Consider the following 20,433-nt stretch of genomic DNA (forward strand, 5'->3'; position numbering starts at 1 on the left):
ACACACACACACACACACACACACACACGGACACTTCTCACTCTTATTATAAGATTCCCCTTATGTTCCAACATGGGGGTCAGCCAATTAGGCTACTTCCTATTGTGTTTACACTTCCTGTAACAGTATAGTAGTTTATATTGTGTTCATTGTGTTATCAGCCTCTAGAATCATCTGCCACTCAGAGAGCCAAAGTGAAACATCACTTCCTGCTTTCTCCCTGTACCAGCGCAGCAAAAAATATGAATGGCGGTGGACGGAGAATAAGGTAACTTTTTTGATCCCGTTTGAATTGTGCGAAGGGGTGCCAATGCTAATTTTGTCAATTTAAAACGTAACTTTGCATGTCAAGAAAGTCGCAGTTTGTCGCCAAACTGTTGCACTAGAAGTTATAAATCAGAAAGACTACATAGTACACTGTCACCTAAGTGACGTCACTTTCTCTACCGGCAAAGCTGAAGACCGGCGACATGCCACAAGCTTCCACAAGCTATGTAGTTTTTATAGACTACAAAACTAACCCCTACGTTTCAGTTTGACGACAAACTGTGACTTTCTTGACATGCAAAGTTTTGTTTTAAATTAACAAAATTAGCGTTGGCACCCCGTGGCACAATTCAAACGGGATCAAAAAAGTAGGCTAATCTTATTCTCCGTCCACCGCTATTCATATTGTAACGTTTCAGGTATTCGTCCAAGGAAGACTTATCGTTGGTACAGGCTTTTATTCAGAGGCTCATTCTCATAGCTCCTAGCTCTTAGCCACACACGGCTACTCTCCTAGCTCTACACACGACCAGCCAGCTCCCTCGTATCTTCAGACTGACAACACCACGAGACAGGAAGCCCACTTACACACCGTTCCCCCCAGGAACAACCCCCACACATCAGTTCCTATCTAAACACCGCATCACCACATTACATGTCAAAACCCCGGATCGCTACAATATTTTTCGCAGCGCTGGTACAGGGAGAAAGCAGGAAGTGACATTTCACTTTGGCTCTCTATTCGAAATTGCAGCCAGTGAGTCAGACTAGGTTGACCAGGTAAAACAGACGGCGTTTTGAACAGGAAGTCGTAACACAACTGGGTCAAGTGGAGGGCTACATAAGGTGAATAGGATAGGAGGATATACTCAGCCACACGAGAGATACTGTAGGTCACGTTTATTTGTGTAGTTTTCAAAGGGCTTCACAATTTGTGTCCGCATTATAAAACAAGACTAGGTCGAACCTAGTACTGGACGGTGTGTGATAACACGAAGGCCGAAGATGTACTTGCTTTTGGGGTGTGGGCGTGGGGTGGTTTCCAGGACTTTCCAGGTGGTTCCAGTACAACCTGCCCATGACCTTCCCCTACCATGCAAATTTTCAGCCCAATCCATAGACTGTAAAAAGGAGGGACATACTTTGAGCGTGACGTCTTCCTGGAGCATTGTGGGATATCTGTTCAAATCTGGAGGGGGGAGAGTGAGGCTTCCATTGTTGACATGTGTCCTCTGTCTGAGAATAAATGTGGATGCGTTTCCTAACGTTACAGCCTGTCTCTCTCGTGTATTGTTTTATTAACAAAGTGTACATTACACTACTCTACTGTAATAATAATAGGCCTGTATCGCGTCAATTTAATGATTTTATTCTGGAGACAAAACTGCTATTTCCGGTCCTTCCTCCCCTCCCGTGATAGCTTGACGCAGCAGCTTTCCAACGGCACGTCGTGTGACGACTTAACTAGGCGACAAGCCAGCTAGCTGGTTGCTATTGCTAAATTGTTAATACACTGGACAACACCCATACCACGCTAATCCAGACCTGAAACACAGAGAGAGAGCTGGTAGGAAAACACGTAACCTGATTCTAACAGATTTGGTGGCATGACATATTCATATATTAAATACAGCACTGTTACGGAGTGTCCACGAATGTCAAGTAGCTAACCGTTAGCTTCTCTGCTAATTAGCTGTCGCGGATTTGTGTTGCTTCATTCTCGTCACGCCAACTAGAACATAACAAACTTTTTTTAATGATAGGTTAGCAACTGTTCAATTCGGCGTACACCAAGCAGCAGGCCTACTTAATTCCAATAAAATTACAATGTGTTTGCCCTTTATTACACAGTGGTGGGCGCTAGCGAGCAATGAGGACTCAGGTTTCAGGTTCAATGTTGGTGAAAGCCTGCTCGGTGAATCACGTCTGTGCCGAATTGAGCAGAACACGGTACCGTTGACTGGTAACCCGGCCGGGTCTGTCAGTGTTGTGACAGGTCCGTGCCTCCGCTGATAACTTGCACGTCAGCGGTCAATACTCGGGGTTGTGATTGGACTTTGGCTGGATAAAGTGAGCGGCAGAATAATTTGACTTTCCGATCAGAATTTTCCAAAATAAAAGCTTTCATTTAAAGTCGATAAAATACAGATTGAACCGATGCCACACAAATTAAATTGTACTAACTAGCTTGCTCTCATCAATCAGAAGGCCATTAAACGGGCCATTATCAAAGCTCTGTAAAAACTCACTTCAAACTCAATCGACGCAAATCAAACTCAGTACATAGACAGTACTGTGTGTAGAAGGCGTTTCAAGAAATAACACACCGTCTACTTTGTATTTCTGCTGGTCTATTTTCATTCAAACATTAAATCTGGCCATTGACTTGGCCATTTAAATACCAGGTATGAACAGGACCTTTACGTTAGTGTTCTGTTCTTATGGCCATAATATGTGGGGCTCATTACTGCTTTAATTTTTAGTGTAAAACCAAACCTCACATTTTTATTTTGAAGGCGAAATGACTAAACCGGAAGTGAAACTGCTGCTTACTGCAGCTCAATTAACAGTTTCCACCTTTTGGCGTGACGTTCTCTACACAACACAACATTGAACGGAACGTATCGTGGCGCTAGCGTAAGTTAAGCCTTTTGTTGGCATGATAGCTGGCTAAGCTAAAAGTAGCTACAGTTAACGTTACCTAGCTAACTTGATTGATGAATAGAGTTCCAGTTCAAATCGACCTCCTCAGTACGAGTCTACCAGCTCGTGATGTTTAATTTGAGTTAGCTTTGATCTAACAGATAGCCAGCCACCTGCTATGTAATTTAGCACTGTTCAACGTTGACTAAGTAGCGTAGCTATCACGTTAGCATCAAGCTCGCATGATTATGAAAGTAACGTGACAAAGATCATGTTAGCTGGCAGTTGTTAGCTTTATTAAGATATCAGTGCCTCGACATATTAGCTTGGGTGTGTAGAATATTCGATAAGCTAATGCTAATTTAGGTGGCTTAACTTGGTCTGAGAAGTGTGCCTCTGTCGCTATGTTAGTCGTTAGGATGGGACGAAAGTTAATTAGATGACATGAGTAAGGAATCTGTAAGCGGTCACTTTGCTTCAAAGCCAAATATTGTAGACAGCTACTGACATTTTGTGCATAACTTGCTAGGTAGCTAATAAGTCTGCCCTATGTGTGTCTCTGTCTCAGGGTCTTTATTCCATCCCAGAGCGCAGAGGTTTGAGCCTCCACCATCACCATGACAGACACGAAGCGCCTCGCCTTCTCCATCATCCAGTTCCTCCACGAGCAGCTGGGCTCTGGGGACCTGAGCTCAGACGCCCAGGAAAGTCTAGAAGGTGACGGAAGGCTACTGACCGACCGCAGCTCGTCTTGTCTCATACTGTAGATATATACACGTAGATACTGCCTTGCCGTTAATTGGAAGAACGATGTGTGTAACCGGCATTGTGTTGACAGCACTGGCAGCAACTAGGACTGTGAATCTTCACTGGCCTCACAATTCGATTTGATTATGGTTTATCTTCCTTCGATTCCAAAATGCATCTCGATACAGCTCAAAGTATCACAGCTCTCTAAGCATCACATCCTCAATTTTCTATATTATTACTTACTGCACATGGCTACTTTTTAATAAATTAATTCGATTAGATTCCACATGCAGCTGAAAAAAAAGAGAGTAATTTTGACACCCCTAGCAGCAACCCATGTTAAGAGCTTGCACAGGGGTGGAGTGGGATTTGATGCGCCCACTTCCAAAGTGCACGCGCTAACCGCTAAGCTAGCTAAGCTCCCTTGATGGAGCTGGTTAACAGGCATTTATACAAGGCAGTGAGTTTAACCAACCTACTCACTACCACTCGGAACGTACCAGGACTCACAGTCATTCGCGTACACGGCAGCCATACTAGTCCACTCAAGCCTGCTCTTTTAACGAATGGAAGTGAACGGGAGCTGTGGGTCTTCTGGATAAAAGGCACTATATCGTTTACATTCCGCAACCGATTTCAACTAGTCGTTTCATATTTAGGGTTTATGATAATTATGCTCATTCACTTTGAAATACAGAAAAAATGTAAATAGCGCGGTACTAATAATAAGTCCCCCCCTCCAGTATTTCAAGATGAATGAGCATATAATATGATCATAAACCTTGACTATAAAAACAACTAATTGAAATTGGGAGAGAAATGTAAACTATATAGTGCTTTTTATCCAGAAAAACCGCAGCAGCTTGGCCGGACCAATATGGTGGCGACGTTGACGTTCAATCCACAGCCCAAGCCGGTATCTACGTTTCTATGGTCATGTGTTGGCTCAGGGTTTGGGATGGGAGGAAATCTTTGTTCTGTGATGGAAGAAAAAATCAGTTTTTTCATCACAGAACAAAGATTTCACTTTATGAAAGTGAAATTTGCTGTGACAACACACATGCTAATGCAGTTCTATTACCCATTAAATCTAAGCACTCATTGTTTAATCGGTAAGCTAAGCATAAAAAGCATGTGAGAATAAATAATGAAATGCAGTGCTGAATGTCACTACTATAATTCATTTGAGGCTGGTAAGTATATTTAATTTACACACGTTCCCTTTTTGTTTTGCAGTTGCTGTCCAGTGTTTGGAGACGGCCTTCGAAGTTTCGACCGACGATCAGAGCCTCGCCGTCACCGAGACGTTACCGGAGATCTTCGCCTCGGCCACGCCCAAGGTTTACAACGTTACAATTTCACTTAGCAGACGCTTTTATCCAAAGCGACGTACATCAAGCAAATATTCCCAGCTGCGCTTGTGAAGTTGAAATAGCCTATTGTCCGTTTCGGAACGCAAGTTGGAGGCACCGCGTGTCAATCAGCTATAGTCTGCTTTTAATAACATTATCGTCGTCATTGACAATAACGTTAGACCCGCTTGGTTTCAGAAAACACTTTTTAAAGTTTGATTCACGTTTAATCTCTCTCTCCCTCTCTCTGCATGCCGATGTGGCGCGGTACCGTCGTAGAGCCACACTCCACCTGTTGACAGCTGCTGCACGCGCATCCTAATTGTGAATTAGGCCATGATGTTGAATTTTGAGTAGGGATGCAAATTTTAATCAATTTCATTCATCGATTAATCATTCTATAAAAAAAACAGCTTTTCACATACAAAATAGAACATACAAAATGTGGTTAATCAACCAAACCAACTTCCTGCATTAGCTGCCATTGTGCTTGTAGACGTTGCTGTATTTCAACATTGTATTACAATGTTTACGATGAATCCTGTTGTCTTTTTGGGTGTAATTCTCCCACACTGGACTTTTTGCCCGCTTGCTTGGCTTTCTTCTTCCTCTGTATTCACCTTATGTTCCAATGCAGGGGTCAGCCAATGACTTCCTATTGTGTTTTTTACACTTCCTGTGACAGTACAGTACTTATGTTGTGTTAACTGTGGCCAACACTGCTGCTGATGGGAATGAAGGTGTGATGAAAGATGAGATCTGGAGCACACGGTCAAATTCAGGAATTTAATTCAGGAGCAAACAGAGACAGACGTTTTTGACACTACAAGTGTCTTCCTCAGAGTCAAACCAAATTGGGAATTAAGGTGTGTGCAGACCCCTAAAAGCCAGAGTCAGACTAGGTTTGAAACAGACTTCGTTTTGAACAGGAAGGCGGGGCTACATAAGGTGAATAAGCGGTGAAATTAAAATTTCACCTTTGTTTGCAAATCATTTCAGCAAAAAATTAGAAAATAGCACATAGCCTACATTGTCGATGAATCGGTTAATATTATGTTTGATCAATCAAATTCTTAACTGCGAGATTGTCGAGTGTCAGTGAGGTGACATCATCCAGACCGCTGTCATACTGTCAGCTGACATGGTCCAGGAAGTGGATGACTCACAGTGTTGTCATTGTGTGGCTGCAGCACAGCGACCCGCCCCAGGTGAAGATAGACACGCCCCTCGACTCCCCCACCGAGGACCAGCTCGCCGAGGCGGAGCTACTCAAAACCGACGGTAAGACCGGCAGCAGTTTAACGCTTCACCTCGTCTTGACTCAACAAAAGTGACCAGCATCCCTTCAAAAAGTCTTAGCTGTGTTCCATAGTTGATTTCTCTACCGTTGACAAAATGTGATCTTGTAAGTCGCTTTGGATAAAAAGCGTCTGCTAAAGGACGCAATGTAATTTAGGCTGTGGGGTATATAAGGCATTGGTGCTATCCATTTCTGACTGCGCCAACCGCAGAAGAGGGGCCTCCCCTATCGCTACCTGTGGTTACCGTTTTCTGACATCTCCTCCATCGCCACTCCCCCACTCGCCACCTCCGATCTGCCGATGCCGACCTTGTCACCCCCATCACCAAGCAAGACCAAGTACCGCACCTTGGGGGTCAGAGCCTTCGCCATCGCTGCCCCAACCCTCTGGACTTCTGGACATCTTGGAGCTGTAGAAACGTTTTCATGGTAGATGTACACAGAAGGGTGGGGGGACGAAATGTGTAGGAAGAGCTGTCATTGGGTAGCTTAACGAAAGGTCCCGCCCTAGTCCCGCCCCGCGAGCGCTAAGCCGCTCAGAGACAAGCCGCCTCTAGTCTGCGACAGCGAAACGCTGGGCGGTTCCTGCGGCAGGGGGCGCGAGGTTGAAATGGACCAATCAGACGCGGAAATAGAGCAAGACAGCCTATCAAGATGCAGCGTCAAAGAGGCTTTCACAGGAGGCATGCCGCCGAGCGTTTCATGGTGTGCACGAAGCGTAAGACTACTTGAAGCTGTTGGTCATAGAGGCTCAGTGGATTCAGAGTTGAGCTGCAGTAACTTTGAGCAGAGAAAGGAGCGATCTGTCAAAGTGGCCAACGCTGAAGTCATCGACTTACCAGCCACTGGTCAAGTTGATCAGTTGGCCAGTGTTCATTTCCCCTCTGTCAGATGGTTTAAAATGCACAAGAAACAATCTGTCACAGGGTTAACAAGCACTACTGTTGCCTTTACACATGCTCGAATATCCAGGCTGTTCAAACGAGCACATTAAAGAGGTACACACACTAACACGTGTATTTTCAGCTGTCAACTCAATGATATGACTGTACTGCGAACACATCGATGCTGCATTGACACATCATCATATCTTGGAAATGACTCAACATCTGTTTAAAAATCAGCCCTGAAAAGGCGGGGCCAATGCTGACATACCGTAGATTCAACCGTTTCTGACTTATCTATGTCATAACGCCCCCAGCCCCCGCCCTTCTGTGAAACCACGATATTGATATTACAACCATATTGTAGGGATGACTACTGATGCTTTCACAAAATATTGACACAATGAGATTTTTGATAAATAATCATTAGTAATGTAGATATAATGACTAAGTGGGTAAAGGCAAATTATAGAACAGCTAGAACAGTCTGGTAAGTTCAGAAGATGACCACTTTACTGTAATGCAGCCTTTAAAACTCAGGAACACTTGTATCCATATCACCATATTATGAAGTACAAAATCTAAGACGTACCTATCTAGTCTTGTGATGAAATATATGACTTACTTATGCTCTCTGCCCCCTATGGGGCATAAGGCATTGATAATGTTCCTGTTCCTCCATCTCCAGGACCTCTACCGTTCTTCACCAGGTGATCTTAGGTCGGCCCCATTTCCCTGTTGGTGTGGAGGGCCACGTTGGGGGGAATTCGTAGTATGTGTCCGAGCCATCTGATACGACAGTGGTTCATTTCTAAAACATAAGCGGACAGAAGCTTGTCCAGGAAGCAGCCCGTTAGGACAGGAAACAGGGAGCGTTTGTTAAACTGGTGTGCAAAGTAATGAACCAGGAAGCGTTGGAGTTTCACATAATTTAAATCAACTGACTGAATCGTGTCAAGTGGTTTTCGATGTTATCACACTACTAGAGAGAGCACTGTACATGTCAGGGTTGCCACGGCTCCATGACATTTTTCAAAATACACACAGACGTGGGTCATTGAAAGTGCTTGGATTTATATTTTGTGCAAGAATATAAATGTCCTTGAATTTGATGATGTTTAAAGGGACACGCCACCAATTTTCAATACTGATTTATTTTCCACAGAATCTCACACATATCTGAAAAGTGTAAACAGTTTTGCAGGCATTCGTTTAGTTTGACAGTTATTGAAAGTTGATTTGAGTGAAGTTGTGGACCAGTGATGTCATTCATGCACAAATGACATCACTGGTCCACAACTTCACTCACAACTGTTTACAGTTTTCTGATGTACTACTGATTTTGTAATGATACAAAGCTGGTTGAAAATTGGCGTGTTCCTTAAAGAGAGTGTGGGAACCCCTGGGGCCGGTTGCACAAAGGACCTTTTGTTTTTTGTTTTTTGTTTTTTTATTGCGAGGCGGAGTACAGTCCACATTGGTGCATAGTCAAGTGAACATATTTTTACAGAAACAATATTACAGGTTAGAATGTACAGTTATCTCCCCCCCTCCCTTTTTTTTTTATAACACACAAGGCTGAACAAACAGATAATAAAATAAACAAAAAAAACAAAAAAAAACAAGGCGAAACAAACAAACAAAAGCAAAAATCACACACACTCACACTCCGAGTTTACAATGTGTTGAGGGTACTTGCAAAAAAGGAAATATATACTGTATATATATATACACATATTGTGCATTGGGTCCTGCACAAGAGGAGATCAACCAAGCGAATCACCCACCACTCCCGACTTCGTCGAGGTAGGCCAGAGACGGCTCCCAGACGACTAGAAATCTCCCGAGTGAGTTGGTCCTCAGGTACCTGAGTCTCTCCATCCGTATTACAGAGGTCATGTCCGCCAACCACAGCTGGAAAGAGGGTGGAGAAGGGGACTTCCACTCCTGCAAGATGAGTTTCTTGGCAACGATTGTTCCCTGCGTCAGAGATTGCTGCACAGCTGTAGAGAAGTCCAAAGAGGACTCCGAGCAGCCAAAAATGGCAAGTTCTGCCTCTGGCTGAAGGGCTATCCTGTAGGCCTTAAGAGTACCAGTCAAATATCCTGGCCCAGAAACCAGTCAGTGAAGGGCAGCTCCAGAAAGCATGAGACAGAGTGCTCTCCGATATACGACACCTGACACACAGTGGTGAGACAGAGGGGTACATCTTGTGCACAAAGGACCTTAAGTTAACATTTTCCTTGAGTTAAGGTGTCCATAAAATAAAATCGGTTGCACAAAACACCCTTAAATCTTGTGCTTACGTTTTCCTTAAAATGTTTAACCTTAACTCATTCACCGCCAAAGACGTCTTTGACGTGTTATCAGAAATAGCCATCCACGCCAAAGACGTGTTTGACGTGTTTTTGTTTTTATTAGAGCAGCGCTTAGTTCAAACACTTCCCCGGCCTGTGACACAGACACAGGTCCCTAACCTCAAAGTCAAGCCGACAGCACGTTATCAAACACATACCGCAGCTGTTGTTTGAAATAAGGAAGAAGGAGGAAAGGAGGAAAAACAGAGAAATGCGCTTCCTTGTAAAGAGGAGAAACGCCATTGAAACACCCCTCGGCGCGCTGCACTGCTCGCCTTGCTGCAGCCTGCAGCAAGGCGAGCAGTGCAGGGCGAACCTGGATTGCCTAGTCAAACCGGTGACGAACATGATCGATCCGGTTCCAGCAGCGCCTGGTCCCAAAGCCAAGCCGGACACGTTCCTGTGTCGTGTCGCAGCATTCGTCCCAGCCCGAACGAGAGGAGGAAAACGAGCAGAGGCAGAGGAGGCAAAACGCTGATGGGGAAGGAGGGGGAAGGAGGTGTGGGGGAAGGAGGTGCGATCTAGCAGCAGCTGTGGACAGAACTCTCTCTCTCTCTGTGTGTGTGTGTGTGTGTCTGTGTCTGTCTGTCTGTCTGTCTGTGTGTCTGTCTGTCTGTCTGTCTGTCTGCACACTCACTCACACTGAGCAAACTGTATTGTTGAATGTAAAAAAAGCACTTCATATATATATATATATATATATTTTTTGTCATTTGTGTCATAATGAATAATATTTACATGTCTGATGTCAATACAGTTCAAAATAAAAGAATTGAGAGCGAGTTCTGCCTGAGATTGTGTGCTGTACATAAATGCCATTTTCTGCAATTTCTTTTCTCAGAGAGACCTTTTGGGTGAAAACAGGGTGTATATAAATGGCTATAAGTAGAGTACAGAACATGCTAAAAGCTCACTTTTTTTTTCCTGGTGAACCCAGAGATGCACATCTTCATTTTGAGGTATTGCAAATCACTTTGGTGCTAATAGATAATTTACTGTGGGTCTTGAAAGATGACCAACAATTATGAAAATCTTTGGCCTGTGCTAAATATTGGCAGTCCTAAACTGGCCATGAATGAGTTAAGGAGAAGATTTAACGGGTGTCTTGTGCAACCGATTTTATTTTATGTACACCATAAAATCTGACCCTAAGGAAAAATCTTAATTTAAGATGCTTTGTGCAACTAGCCCCTGGCATATAAAGGTATGAGTGGAATTATTACCACCAATTATTACCATAGTCTTGTGTTTGCACTGCAGCGACAGGCTGAGTTCAAGCCCTTCACAAATCCTGTTTGTCTGAACTTCAGGTAACGACCAAATGAAAGTGGAGAACTTTGCAGCGGCTGTTGAGTTTTACTCCAAGGCCATCGCCGTCAACCCCCAGAACGCCGTCTACTACTGCAACAGGTGAGGTGTTCCTGACGCGAGCACTTTCCTTCACAGGGTTCAGCTCAGGAAATCTGGACAAGTTTAGGATCATTCATATGGTCAAGTTGTAAAATGTGTTCAGAAATAGGAAATCAGGGGAGCATGGTGGTGCAGTGGTAAGCGCTGTCGCCTCACAGCTAGAAGGTCCTGGGTTAGATTCTCACCTGGGACGCTGTGAGCGCTGAAGGAGTGCGTGCCCGTCCGCGTGTCCTCGAGTGCCCGCCGCCCGGGTGGGCTCGTCAAAAGGGCCTTTCTGTGTGCAGTTTGCATGTTCTCCCCATGCCCCCTGGGGATTTCCTTCATATAGCAACCCCTTCACCAAAACATGCAATATCCTGGTCGCTGATGTGGTTCCTCCTCTGGTTGTTAGGGGCGCCTGTTTGGAGGGAGGGGAACTGGTTGGAATAGCGTGATCCTCCCACGTGCTATGTCCTACCGGTGAAGCTTCCCCTGTCAGGTGAAAAGAAGCGGCTGGCTACTGCCCATGTCTCGGAGGAAGCATGGAGCCAGTTTCGGCTCTCCCCAGATTGACAGAGGGTGGAGCAGCAACCAGGATAAATAAATGGGGGGGGGGGATAGGAAATCAGCTAGAGGTGACTACACATGTTGGATCCGCTGTCATTTCACAAAGTGATATAAGGTGGGGTAGAATAATGTCCTGCTGGACTCGTAACACGCTCAATTATCAAGGGACATATCCATATATGTCCCTTGATAATTGAGCGTGTTATGAGTGACACTCAAACAGTCAATCAAACCGACAAATCCTAAAGTTCCCACCCGAACATATTTATTACACAGCTGCAACACTCAATTTGTGTTTTTAATTGTTGTGTTAACATTCAAATGTGTGCCTTGATAAATAAGCTGGTTCAAAATAAAGTGGTTAAATGCAACGTTTATTAGAAATAGGTAATTAAAAATGATCAATAATTATCAATATTGAGTGGTGTGAAATATTTTATGTCGATAAATTTGAGGGCTATATTGCCCAGCCCTACCGCTACACAGCGATGTGATCTACAGCAGTAGACCATCATAAATCTCCACATCAAGTCGAGCCGTTATGGTTTGGAAATGTAAAGTGTGGATTGTGTTGGACTCCTGCCTGGTGTCAGAGTGTCTGCAGGTTCTGGAAGGCTTAAACATTTCTTAAATCATGTAATCTAAACTCAAGGCCGTAAAGTATCTCAAATACTGTTAAAAGTATTTTTAAGTATTAAATTCAGCTTCTGAGGTCAAATGCCGTTTTCTTGTTGCGCTGGTCTTCCTAGTCTCTCAGATCTGGATCCTGACTGCTCTCTTTTCACTTCCCACTTCATTTCCAATTGTCTGATATTTCATTAAACCGGATCTGATATTTCATTCAAACTGCCACGAAAATATCTGAACCAGTCCTCTATGAAACCTGCAGACACCCTGGTCTCTGCAGGTGTCTGTCCCCATTTTGCTCACAGTTTGTTTGTGTGTGTGTGTGTGTGTGTGTGTGCAGGGCTGCAGCATACAGCAAACTGGGTAACTATGCCGGAGCCGTGCAGGACTGTGAGCTGGCCATCGGCATCGACCCCAACTACAGCAAAGCCTACGGACGGATGGGGTAGGCTTAGCAGAAGGCATTATGTCTGATAGATGGTTAGGTGATGGGGTAGGCTTAGCAGAAGGCATTATGTCTGATAGATGGTTAGGTGATGGGGTAGGCTAGCAGAAGGCATTATGTCTGATAGATGGTTAGGTGATGGGGTAGGCTAGCAGAAGGCATTATGTCTGATAGATGGTTAGGTGATGGGGTAGGCTAGCAGAAGGCATTATGTCTGATAGATGGTTAGGTGATGGGGTAGGCTTAGCAGAAGGCATTATGTCTGATAGATGGTTAGGTGATGGGGTAGGCTAGCAGAAGGCATTATGTCTGATAGATGGTTAGGTGATGGGGTAGGCTAGCAGAAGGCATTATGTCTGATAGATGGTTAGGTGATGGGGTAGGCTTAGCAGAAGGCATTATGTCTGATAGATGGTTAGGTGATGGGGTAGGCTAGCAGAAGGCATTATGTCTGATAGATGGTTAGGTGATGGGGTAGGCTTAGCAGAAGGCATTATGTCTGATAGATGGTTAGGTGATGGGGTAGGCTAGCAGAAGGCATTATGTCTGATAGATGGTTAGGTGATGGGGTAGGCTAGCAGAAGGCATTATGTCTGATAGATGGTTAGGTGATGGGGTAGGCTTAGCAGAAGGCATTATGATAGATGGTTAGGTGATGGGGTAGGCTAGCAGAAGGCATTATGATAGATGGTTAGGTGATGGGGTAGGCTAGCAGAAGGCATTATGTCTGATAGGTGGTTAGGTGATGGGGTAGGCTTAGCAGAAGGCATTATGTCTGATAGATGGTTAGGTGATGGGGTAGGCTTAGCAGAAGGCATTATGTCTGATAGATGGTTAGGTGATGGGGTAGGCTAGCAGAAGGCATTATATCTGATAGATGGTTAGGTGATGGGGTAGGCTAGCAGAAGGCATTATGTCTGATAGATGGTTAGGTGATGGGGTAGGCTAGCAGAAGGCATTATGTCTGATAGATGGTTAGGTGATGGGGTAGGCTAGCAGAAGGCATTATATCTGATAGATGGTTAGGTGATGGGGTAGGCTTAGCAGAAGGCATTATATCTGATAGATGGTTAGGTGATGGGGTAGGCTAGCAGAAGGCATTATATCTGATAGATGGTTAGGTGATGGGGTAGGCTTAGCAGAAGGCATTATGTCTGATAGATGGTTAGGTGATGGGGTAGGCTAGCAGAAGGCATTATATCTGATAGATGGTTAGGTGATGGGGTAGGCTTAGCAGAAGGCATTATGTCTGATAGATGCTTAGGTGATGGGGTAGGCTTAGCAGAAGGCATTATGTCTGATAGATGGTTAGGTGATGGGGTAGGCTAGCAGAAGGCATTATGTCTGATATATGGTTAGGTGATGGGGTAGGCTAGCAGAAGGCATTATGTCTGATTGATCCTAACAATAACTGCCAATAAATCTGATCTTGTTGTGTTTTGATGAGTTTTGGGTGCTGACTGACCGCTGCCTTGTTGTCTCCTCAGCTTGGCTCTGGCCAGCCTGAACAAACACACAGAGGCAGTGAGCTACTATCAGAAAGCTCTGGAGCTCGACCCCGACAACGACACGTACAAGTCCAACCTGAAGATCGCAGAGCAGAAGATGGAGACAGCCAGTCCAGTGAGCTCTCTCTCTCTCTCTCTCTCTCTCTCTCTCTGTGTGTCTCAATTAGCCTTATTGGCATGATGTGTCCTATTTTCTCAAAGCAATACAGTGTATTTAATACACTCTGTCTGTCTGTCTCTCGCTCTCTCTCTCTCTCCAGACAGCGGGGATGGGAGGAGTGGACCTGGCCGGTCTGCTCAGTAACCCTGGCTTCATGAACATGGTGAGTGAGGTCCGGTGCTGTTCATGTCAGCTCAGGTTTGAACTGTATTTGTCCTCCAGGGTGTTTTGGTTTGGCAGCAAGTATGAACGGCAGCATCCCTAATGCCTAGTGTGGTAAAAAGACACGTGGTGGAAACACTTGAAATGAGGTAGCCTATCTCCCGTCAAAACAAACACTTTGCAAGGATTATTCATTTCATTTGAAGTGTCCATAAATAAATTCCACTGCAGTCTGAGTTTTGTGTTAATGAACTGTGATCTATTTTTCAACTTTACTGTTTACCTGTACACTACCCAGACGCCCGATACATTCTGCGGTTGTAATTGTGGGTTGCAGTCAGTTAGTTGCTGCTCCACCCACTGTGTTGTTGTTGTTTGTATTGTATTTGTTGACACGTGTCTCTGTGTTCCCCCCCAGGCGTCCTCTCTGATGAACAACCCACAGGTCCAGCAGCTGTGAGTAGATATGCGTCTGTGCGTCTCATTGATGCGTCGTTGTGTTGTGTGGTGCGGTATGGGGCACGTGGTGCGGCTGATTGACCGTCTGCTTCCTGTGTTTCAGGATGTCAGGGATGATGTCAGGACAATACGGCGCCATGGGAGCGACTGCCGCGCCCCCCGGAGCCGCCGCAGCCCCCGGGCCTGCCGCCACGGGCGCCGGACCTGGAGACATATCAGGACTGATCCAGGCGTACGTACCGCTGCTGTGGAGGTTTTTTGTGTGTGATTGCCCATGTCCTTTGCCACGCCCCCTTTTGGCTAGTGGGCGTGGTTCATCAGTTCGTCCTTGGCCTAATGCCCATGGTGATTGGCCACAGCCATTGGCCAGTTGGCGTGGGAAGTGCTAAGTTGGCCCCATTACCAAATCCATTCATAACTTTTTGAGATATCCTGCTGACAAACACAAATAAACGAGGGCGAAAACAAGCACACGGCCAACAAGTTGTTGAGTGTCGTGTGTGATCACTGATATGCTGTGTTTTTTGTTTTTCTTCTTGCAGAGGTCAGCAGTTAGCTCAGCAGATGCAGCAGCAAAACCCAGAACTCATCGAGCAGCTGAGGAGTCAGATCCGCAGCCGGACGCCCAGCGCCAGCAACGAGGAGCAGCCATGACACACAGCTGGTAAACGCACACATGTGGCCGTTAAATACACATGCCCCCTGCTGGCCATTAGAAAGAATGCAGCTTTAATGCACTTCTGCGTTAGCCTGGGTCGGTTGGCTTCAGTCCCGGAGGTTGCCCCATGGTCTGACTCAAGTACAACTAATGTGACCTGAGTCCCCTACCAGTGTTCCTTTCAAATTATAAAAATTGTCTTCTTAGGGGCACTTTACACGAGGACGGTTTCCTATGGAAACGGGGAATTATTTTATCATTAGTGCCTCCCTTTTAGACGGCGACGGCAAATTCGCGCTTAGGAAACGAGACATTTTGGAACCACCCTCCAGAGTGAAATTGTTTGAGACGCTTCCCGCTGAGCGGGGCTGAGGGCTCCATGTAATCGCTTTGGAACGGCACATTTCAGAAACTCTGACGTGCCTGCACACGCGACACACGCGATTACGCCATAGCCGTGCGCGAGTTGGCAACCAAATAAAACGTCAGTATGAATGAAGTTTGGCAACATTCAGAATTAAGCTACACTGCGGCCAACTTCAGTTACATGTTCAGAACGTTACTGCTGCGAGGAGCCGATGGCTGTACCCGGTCGGCATTTAACGTTAGTTACAAAAGCACGTCGACAGTGTTTTCTCACTGCCAGTAGCCTAACTACAGTAGGGTTTGACAGATCACAGTCAGCGCTCCCGGTCATCGCTGCTCGTTAAAGATTTCCAATAGGCGTTATTCTGATAAACTGGTCACATGTATGTTACATTCTCACCCGACAAATATTAAAACTTTAAAACATTTTTTTTTTTTTTTTTTTTAGCTTGAAAAAAGCTTTTTGGCAAGTCTAAATGACTGCGGAAGGCGGACTCTACTTCCGTGTTTAAAAACCGGAAAGACGATTACGAAATTACGTCATGCCCCAGCGTCCTTGTATGGGTAAAGAATAAGGTGATCACACTGCCACCTAGCGACCTGGCATGTACATTACGGCGTTTTAAAAATTCAACAGCGCTCATGTAAACAGGGAGAAGGTGTGAAGGAAAAGGTGTGAAGGAAACGCTATTGTGTCGTTTCTTTCAGAAACTGTCCTCGTGTAAAGGGCCCCTTACACACACATGAAATGGAAACGTCGAGCAGGAGCCTGGCCATTCACACCAGAAGCACTCTATTCTGCTCCGCACCGCTCGGTTTGCAAAGTGAACTTGATCTTGTATCTAAATGGGTGGAACACAATAAATTAGTACTTAATGTAGCTAAAACTAGGGATGTCAACGGTTAACCGTTAATTGATTAACCGTCGCTAACGTCGTCGTTCGGTTATTGCTGTCGGTCTATCAGTTAACACATTCACTGCCAGCCGTTTTTCAATACTGTAGTTAGCTTCTGCCAAGGTTTTTTTTTTGAGGATTCTGGTTCATCTTTCAAGAGCCGAGGATTCGTTTCTGTTAGGATTTTGTGAACACACAATATCTCAAAAGAACTAATAGAATGTGTGCTTTCTCTGTCTAAAAGAGTTAGTTTGTAGAGTTAGTAGTTATGTAAGCATTAGCAGTTGAATACAGCATGGTTTCAGCGTCTGAAAATTTATTCTGAGATAAACGGCTTTTTGTGAAATTCGATAGAACAGTCACTTTAACCATTCATTTTTGGCATCAGTAAGACGTCAGACATCTAAACAATAGTTTTGAACAGTAATTTCCTCCATAACAGCAGGAAACACCCCTCTCCTTCAAACTCCTCCCTCCGTGTGTGTTCTTCTTGGCTGCAGCGGGCGTGTCACAAGCTCGTTTCTGTTGCTGCTGTAACCTCGCGTCACCAGGCTCACTGCTTTGCTGCTGCTGTGCCTGTCTGCTGGCGGCCGCTGGGCAAGTCTGGATGGGCTCGCTCGTTTCTTGGGGTTTGTGTTGAGAGCTTTGATGAAGCTTTTGCGATTCTGGTCTTATTTATGCTGCGTGTTTCAAAGTGTGTTCCACCCGTAATCTATTATGCAAATTTGCAAACCCCCACCGCCAGCTCCCAAGCGCGAAAGTGAAAGCGTTTTCGCCAATCCATTTTCATGAGAATGGCTTCCTCACACTGCTTTTTGCTTGCCTTCCTCTAGTCTGGAGAACACTGTCGCCACTTAGTGGGTCGGTGGAATGGGTTGTACACGTTGGTGGCTCCAATATTTTTATAGGAGACGTGGGGAGCGTTGATCCACGTCCCACCGTCAAAAAAAAAAAAAAAAAATTTAAGCCGAGATATCTCGTCATTGGCAGTCAACCGTTGGATTTTGTAAGCCGAGATATCTCGTCAATGGCAGTGAACGTGTTAATATTAAAAAAAAAAAAAAAAAAAAAAAAATTGTCTATTTACTCAATGAGCTCATGCCCAAACAAGGAGTGTCTATTTAGATGCTGAAATGTTAATGCTTTTTGTGTTAGAAATTCTAACACAAAAAGAATTTGTGTTGAAATGTTGATGCTTTTTGTTAATGCTTGTTAATGCTTTTGTTTGTCAAAGCTAATGTTAATGTTATGCATAAGTAAGCTTCAGTGGTTAAAGGTTGGGGATAGGCTTTCTTATAATCTTCTCTCCTTTTTTCATAAAATTTGTATACAGGCCAAGCCTACATCTTTATACTCTAGGATCTGTCATATTGAAGATATTCATGATTATTCAACAAGACAAGTGTCTAGGAGATTACTTGTATTGCCTTCCACAAATTTAATATCTACTCAAAAATCTGTTATGTATAGAGCCACTGCATTATGGAACAAGCTGTCTGATGGTATGAGACACACCCAGTCTTTAAGTCTGTTAAAAAAACATCTTAAAAAGAGTCTATTGATTGAACATTGGTTCATGTGAATCTGAATTTGGTGTCGGTATTCGTAAATTTTTTATTACTTTTTTTTTTTAATGTTTATCTGTAAACTGTTTTAATCAAAAGCAACCATAGTTGGGTTGTGGTTATATTTTAAGAAAGCTTACATAGCATTACCTAATTTTTTCATGAATTAAGTTGTACAAACTGTATTTGAATAATTGTATCCATCAAATGTACCGTATGTCTTTTTTTTTAACTTTTATATTGTGGACCCCAGGAAGAATAGCTGCTTCCATGTGTGGCAGCTAATGGGGATCTAAATAAACAATAAACAATAAACAACTTGTACTGACTTCATGCCTGGCCGCTCGCGGCTTGCGTCAAAAATAGATCAGACGCAGAAACTATCGCTGCAGGACGGGTCGCGGCCGGTGTGATCGGTGCTCTAAACTGTTAACAAGGACACCGAAAGGAAACTGCCTGCGCGTTGTGTCGGATCTGTTTCCAGTGTCTCTGTGGGCTGTTAGCTGACAAAGAATGAACAGCAGTGATGGGTTGATTTGGGTGTTTGACAGCGTGTGGTCTTCTTGTCTCTGTCTGCAGGTCCCACAGAGACGTGTGTGTGTGTGGAGAAGAAGAAGAGGAAGAAGAAGCAGAAGACCGGCTGTCCTTCGTTCTGATTCGTATCGTTGCAACTCAAGGGACAAAATGGAAGTTTTTCATCACTGAATATTTACTGCATGAGCGGCCTCCTCCCGATTCAGGAACCAGATCAGCCAAAACACCTCCCCACTTCCCGCTGCTCTGTGTAGTTTTAGGAAGAACTTTTTGAACCCTCTGACCTGAGCAAAACAACAGTTTATCACATTAGTCATGAATAAATAAAGTGTACTAACAGGGAGGTGGATCTGGATCTGGATCTGAAGCCGAAGTGGTCTGAAGCAAACGCCACCAGATTCAAAACATGTTCGCAAACTATTTTTCTTTCATCCTAAAACTACACAGTGCAACTTTAAATGCATTTTCCTTTCAGTAGCCTGTTCAAGGTTCAGGTGTTTGTGATGGACATGGATGTGTGCGCGCGTGTGTGTGTGTGTGCAGGAGAGCCATGGTTGTACTGCAGTGTAGCGCAGGGGCGAATCATATTAATGGGAGTTATTTGCTGCAGCGGCAGGCAGGACTGTGGACATGATGGGAATTAAAGGAGAATTGCTAAATTTTACAACTTCCTGTTTTTATGTCTGTTGTGTCTCAGCACCGGAGCCTCCTGTAGTATTTGTTCACCAGCTCCCCTAAAGCTTCCAGTAAAAACACAAAACACCTTAAGTTACAGTTTGACTTCAAATGAAATCGGTTGCACCAAACAGCAGCAGGCTGCAGGCAGGCAAGGGGTCTGACTGAGAAAGTATATGGGCCATTATACCAGATTGGTCCAAACTGCTTTCCCACAACCAAAAAATTAATTTAAAAATCTTAGATGTTTACTAAGATCATTCTATTATCTATTGAAACCCAAAATAATATTTGAGATGGCACTAAACTTAATAACTCTGACTTAATAACTCTTTGAACCAGTTGTGTAGAATGACCCATATGTTGTTGGGAGTCTGCGTGTTTAGAAATAATGCCGTGAGCAGACCTGTGTGAGACTGGGTTTGTGGACTGGTTGGGGATTCTCCTGGTGAAACATATTTTATTAAAAGATCTTAAAGAGATTAAAAGACTTTTAATGTGTGATCCCCTGTCGTTCTCAGTCATATAGTGTGAAAACCCCAAAGACTCCAGATTCCAAGACTGCAATTTGTGTATCTGAAGAGAGCAGATTGATGACGACTGACAACCATCGAGTAGTGCGTGCCAAGTGTCATAGTTAAAGAGAAAACGTTTAAGGTGTTTTGTTGTGGAACCAGTTTACGCTTCTCATTCAGATCGTCTCCCTCCTTCCTGACTGGAGGACGACTTGGAGGCTTTGTGTGGATTCACAGGCTTGCTCAGTCTGTTTCAAGCCAAGCAGCTCTCTAAGGTTGTTCATTCAGGTTGTTGAGAATCTGCTGTAACAAACATCTGAAATATCTGTGGCTATTACACATTTTCCTGAAGTT

General features: G+C 44.4%; 1 protein-coding gene across 4 annotated transcripts; it reads left to right on the plus strand.

Moving 5' to 3' along the window:
* The first annotated feature begins 1,724 nt into the window (after positions 1-1,724).
* Positions 1,725-20,431, plus strand: sgta (small glutamine rich tetratricopeptide repeat co-chaperone alpha). 4 transcript variants are annotated; one of them, XM_083647165.1, is made up of 12 exons: positions 1,725-1,834; positions 3,479-3,627; positions 4,897-5,000; positions 6,203-6,293; positions 10,864-10,963; positions 12,477-12,581; positions 14,069-14,204; positions 14,350-14,412; positions 14,830-14,867; positions 14,974-15,102; positions 15,413-15,534; positions 18,935-20,431. In XM_083647165.1, exons 2-11 carry the CDS (start codon positions 3,528-3,530, stop codon positions 15,522-15,524), a joined length of 978 nt encoding a protein of 325 aa, XP_083503291.1. In that variant the 5' UTR covers positions 1,725-1,834; positions 3,479-3,527; the 3' UTR covers positions 15,525-15,534; positions 18,935-20,431. The 4 variants fall into 4 exon arrangements, with proteins under 4 accessions (XP_083503291.1, XP_083503290.1, XP_083503292.1 ...); XM_083647164.1 differs by lacking the exon at positions 1,725-1,834 and adding an exon at positions 2,798-2,904; XM_083647166.1 differs by lacking the exon at positions 1,725-1,834 and adding an exon at positions 2,959-3,018.
* Positions 20,432-20,433: the final 2 nt, after the last annotated feature.

Source organism: Poromitra crassiceps, assembly GCF_964638095.1.
Source record: "Poromitra crassiceps genome assembly, chromosome: 12".
Lineage (NCBI taxonomy): Eukaryota > Metazoa > Chordata > Actinopteri > Beryciformes > Melamphaidae > Poromitra > Poromitra crassiceps.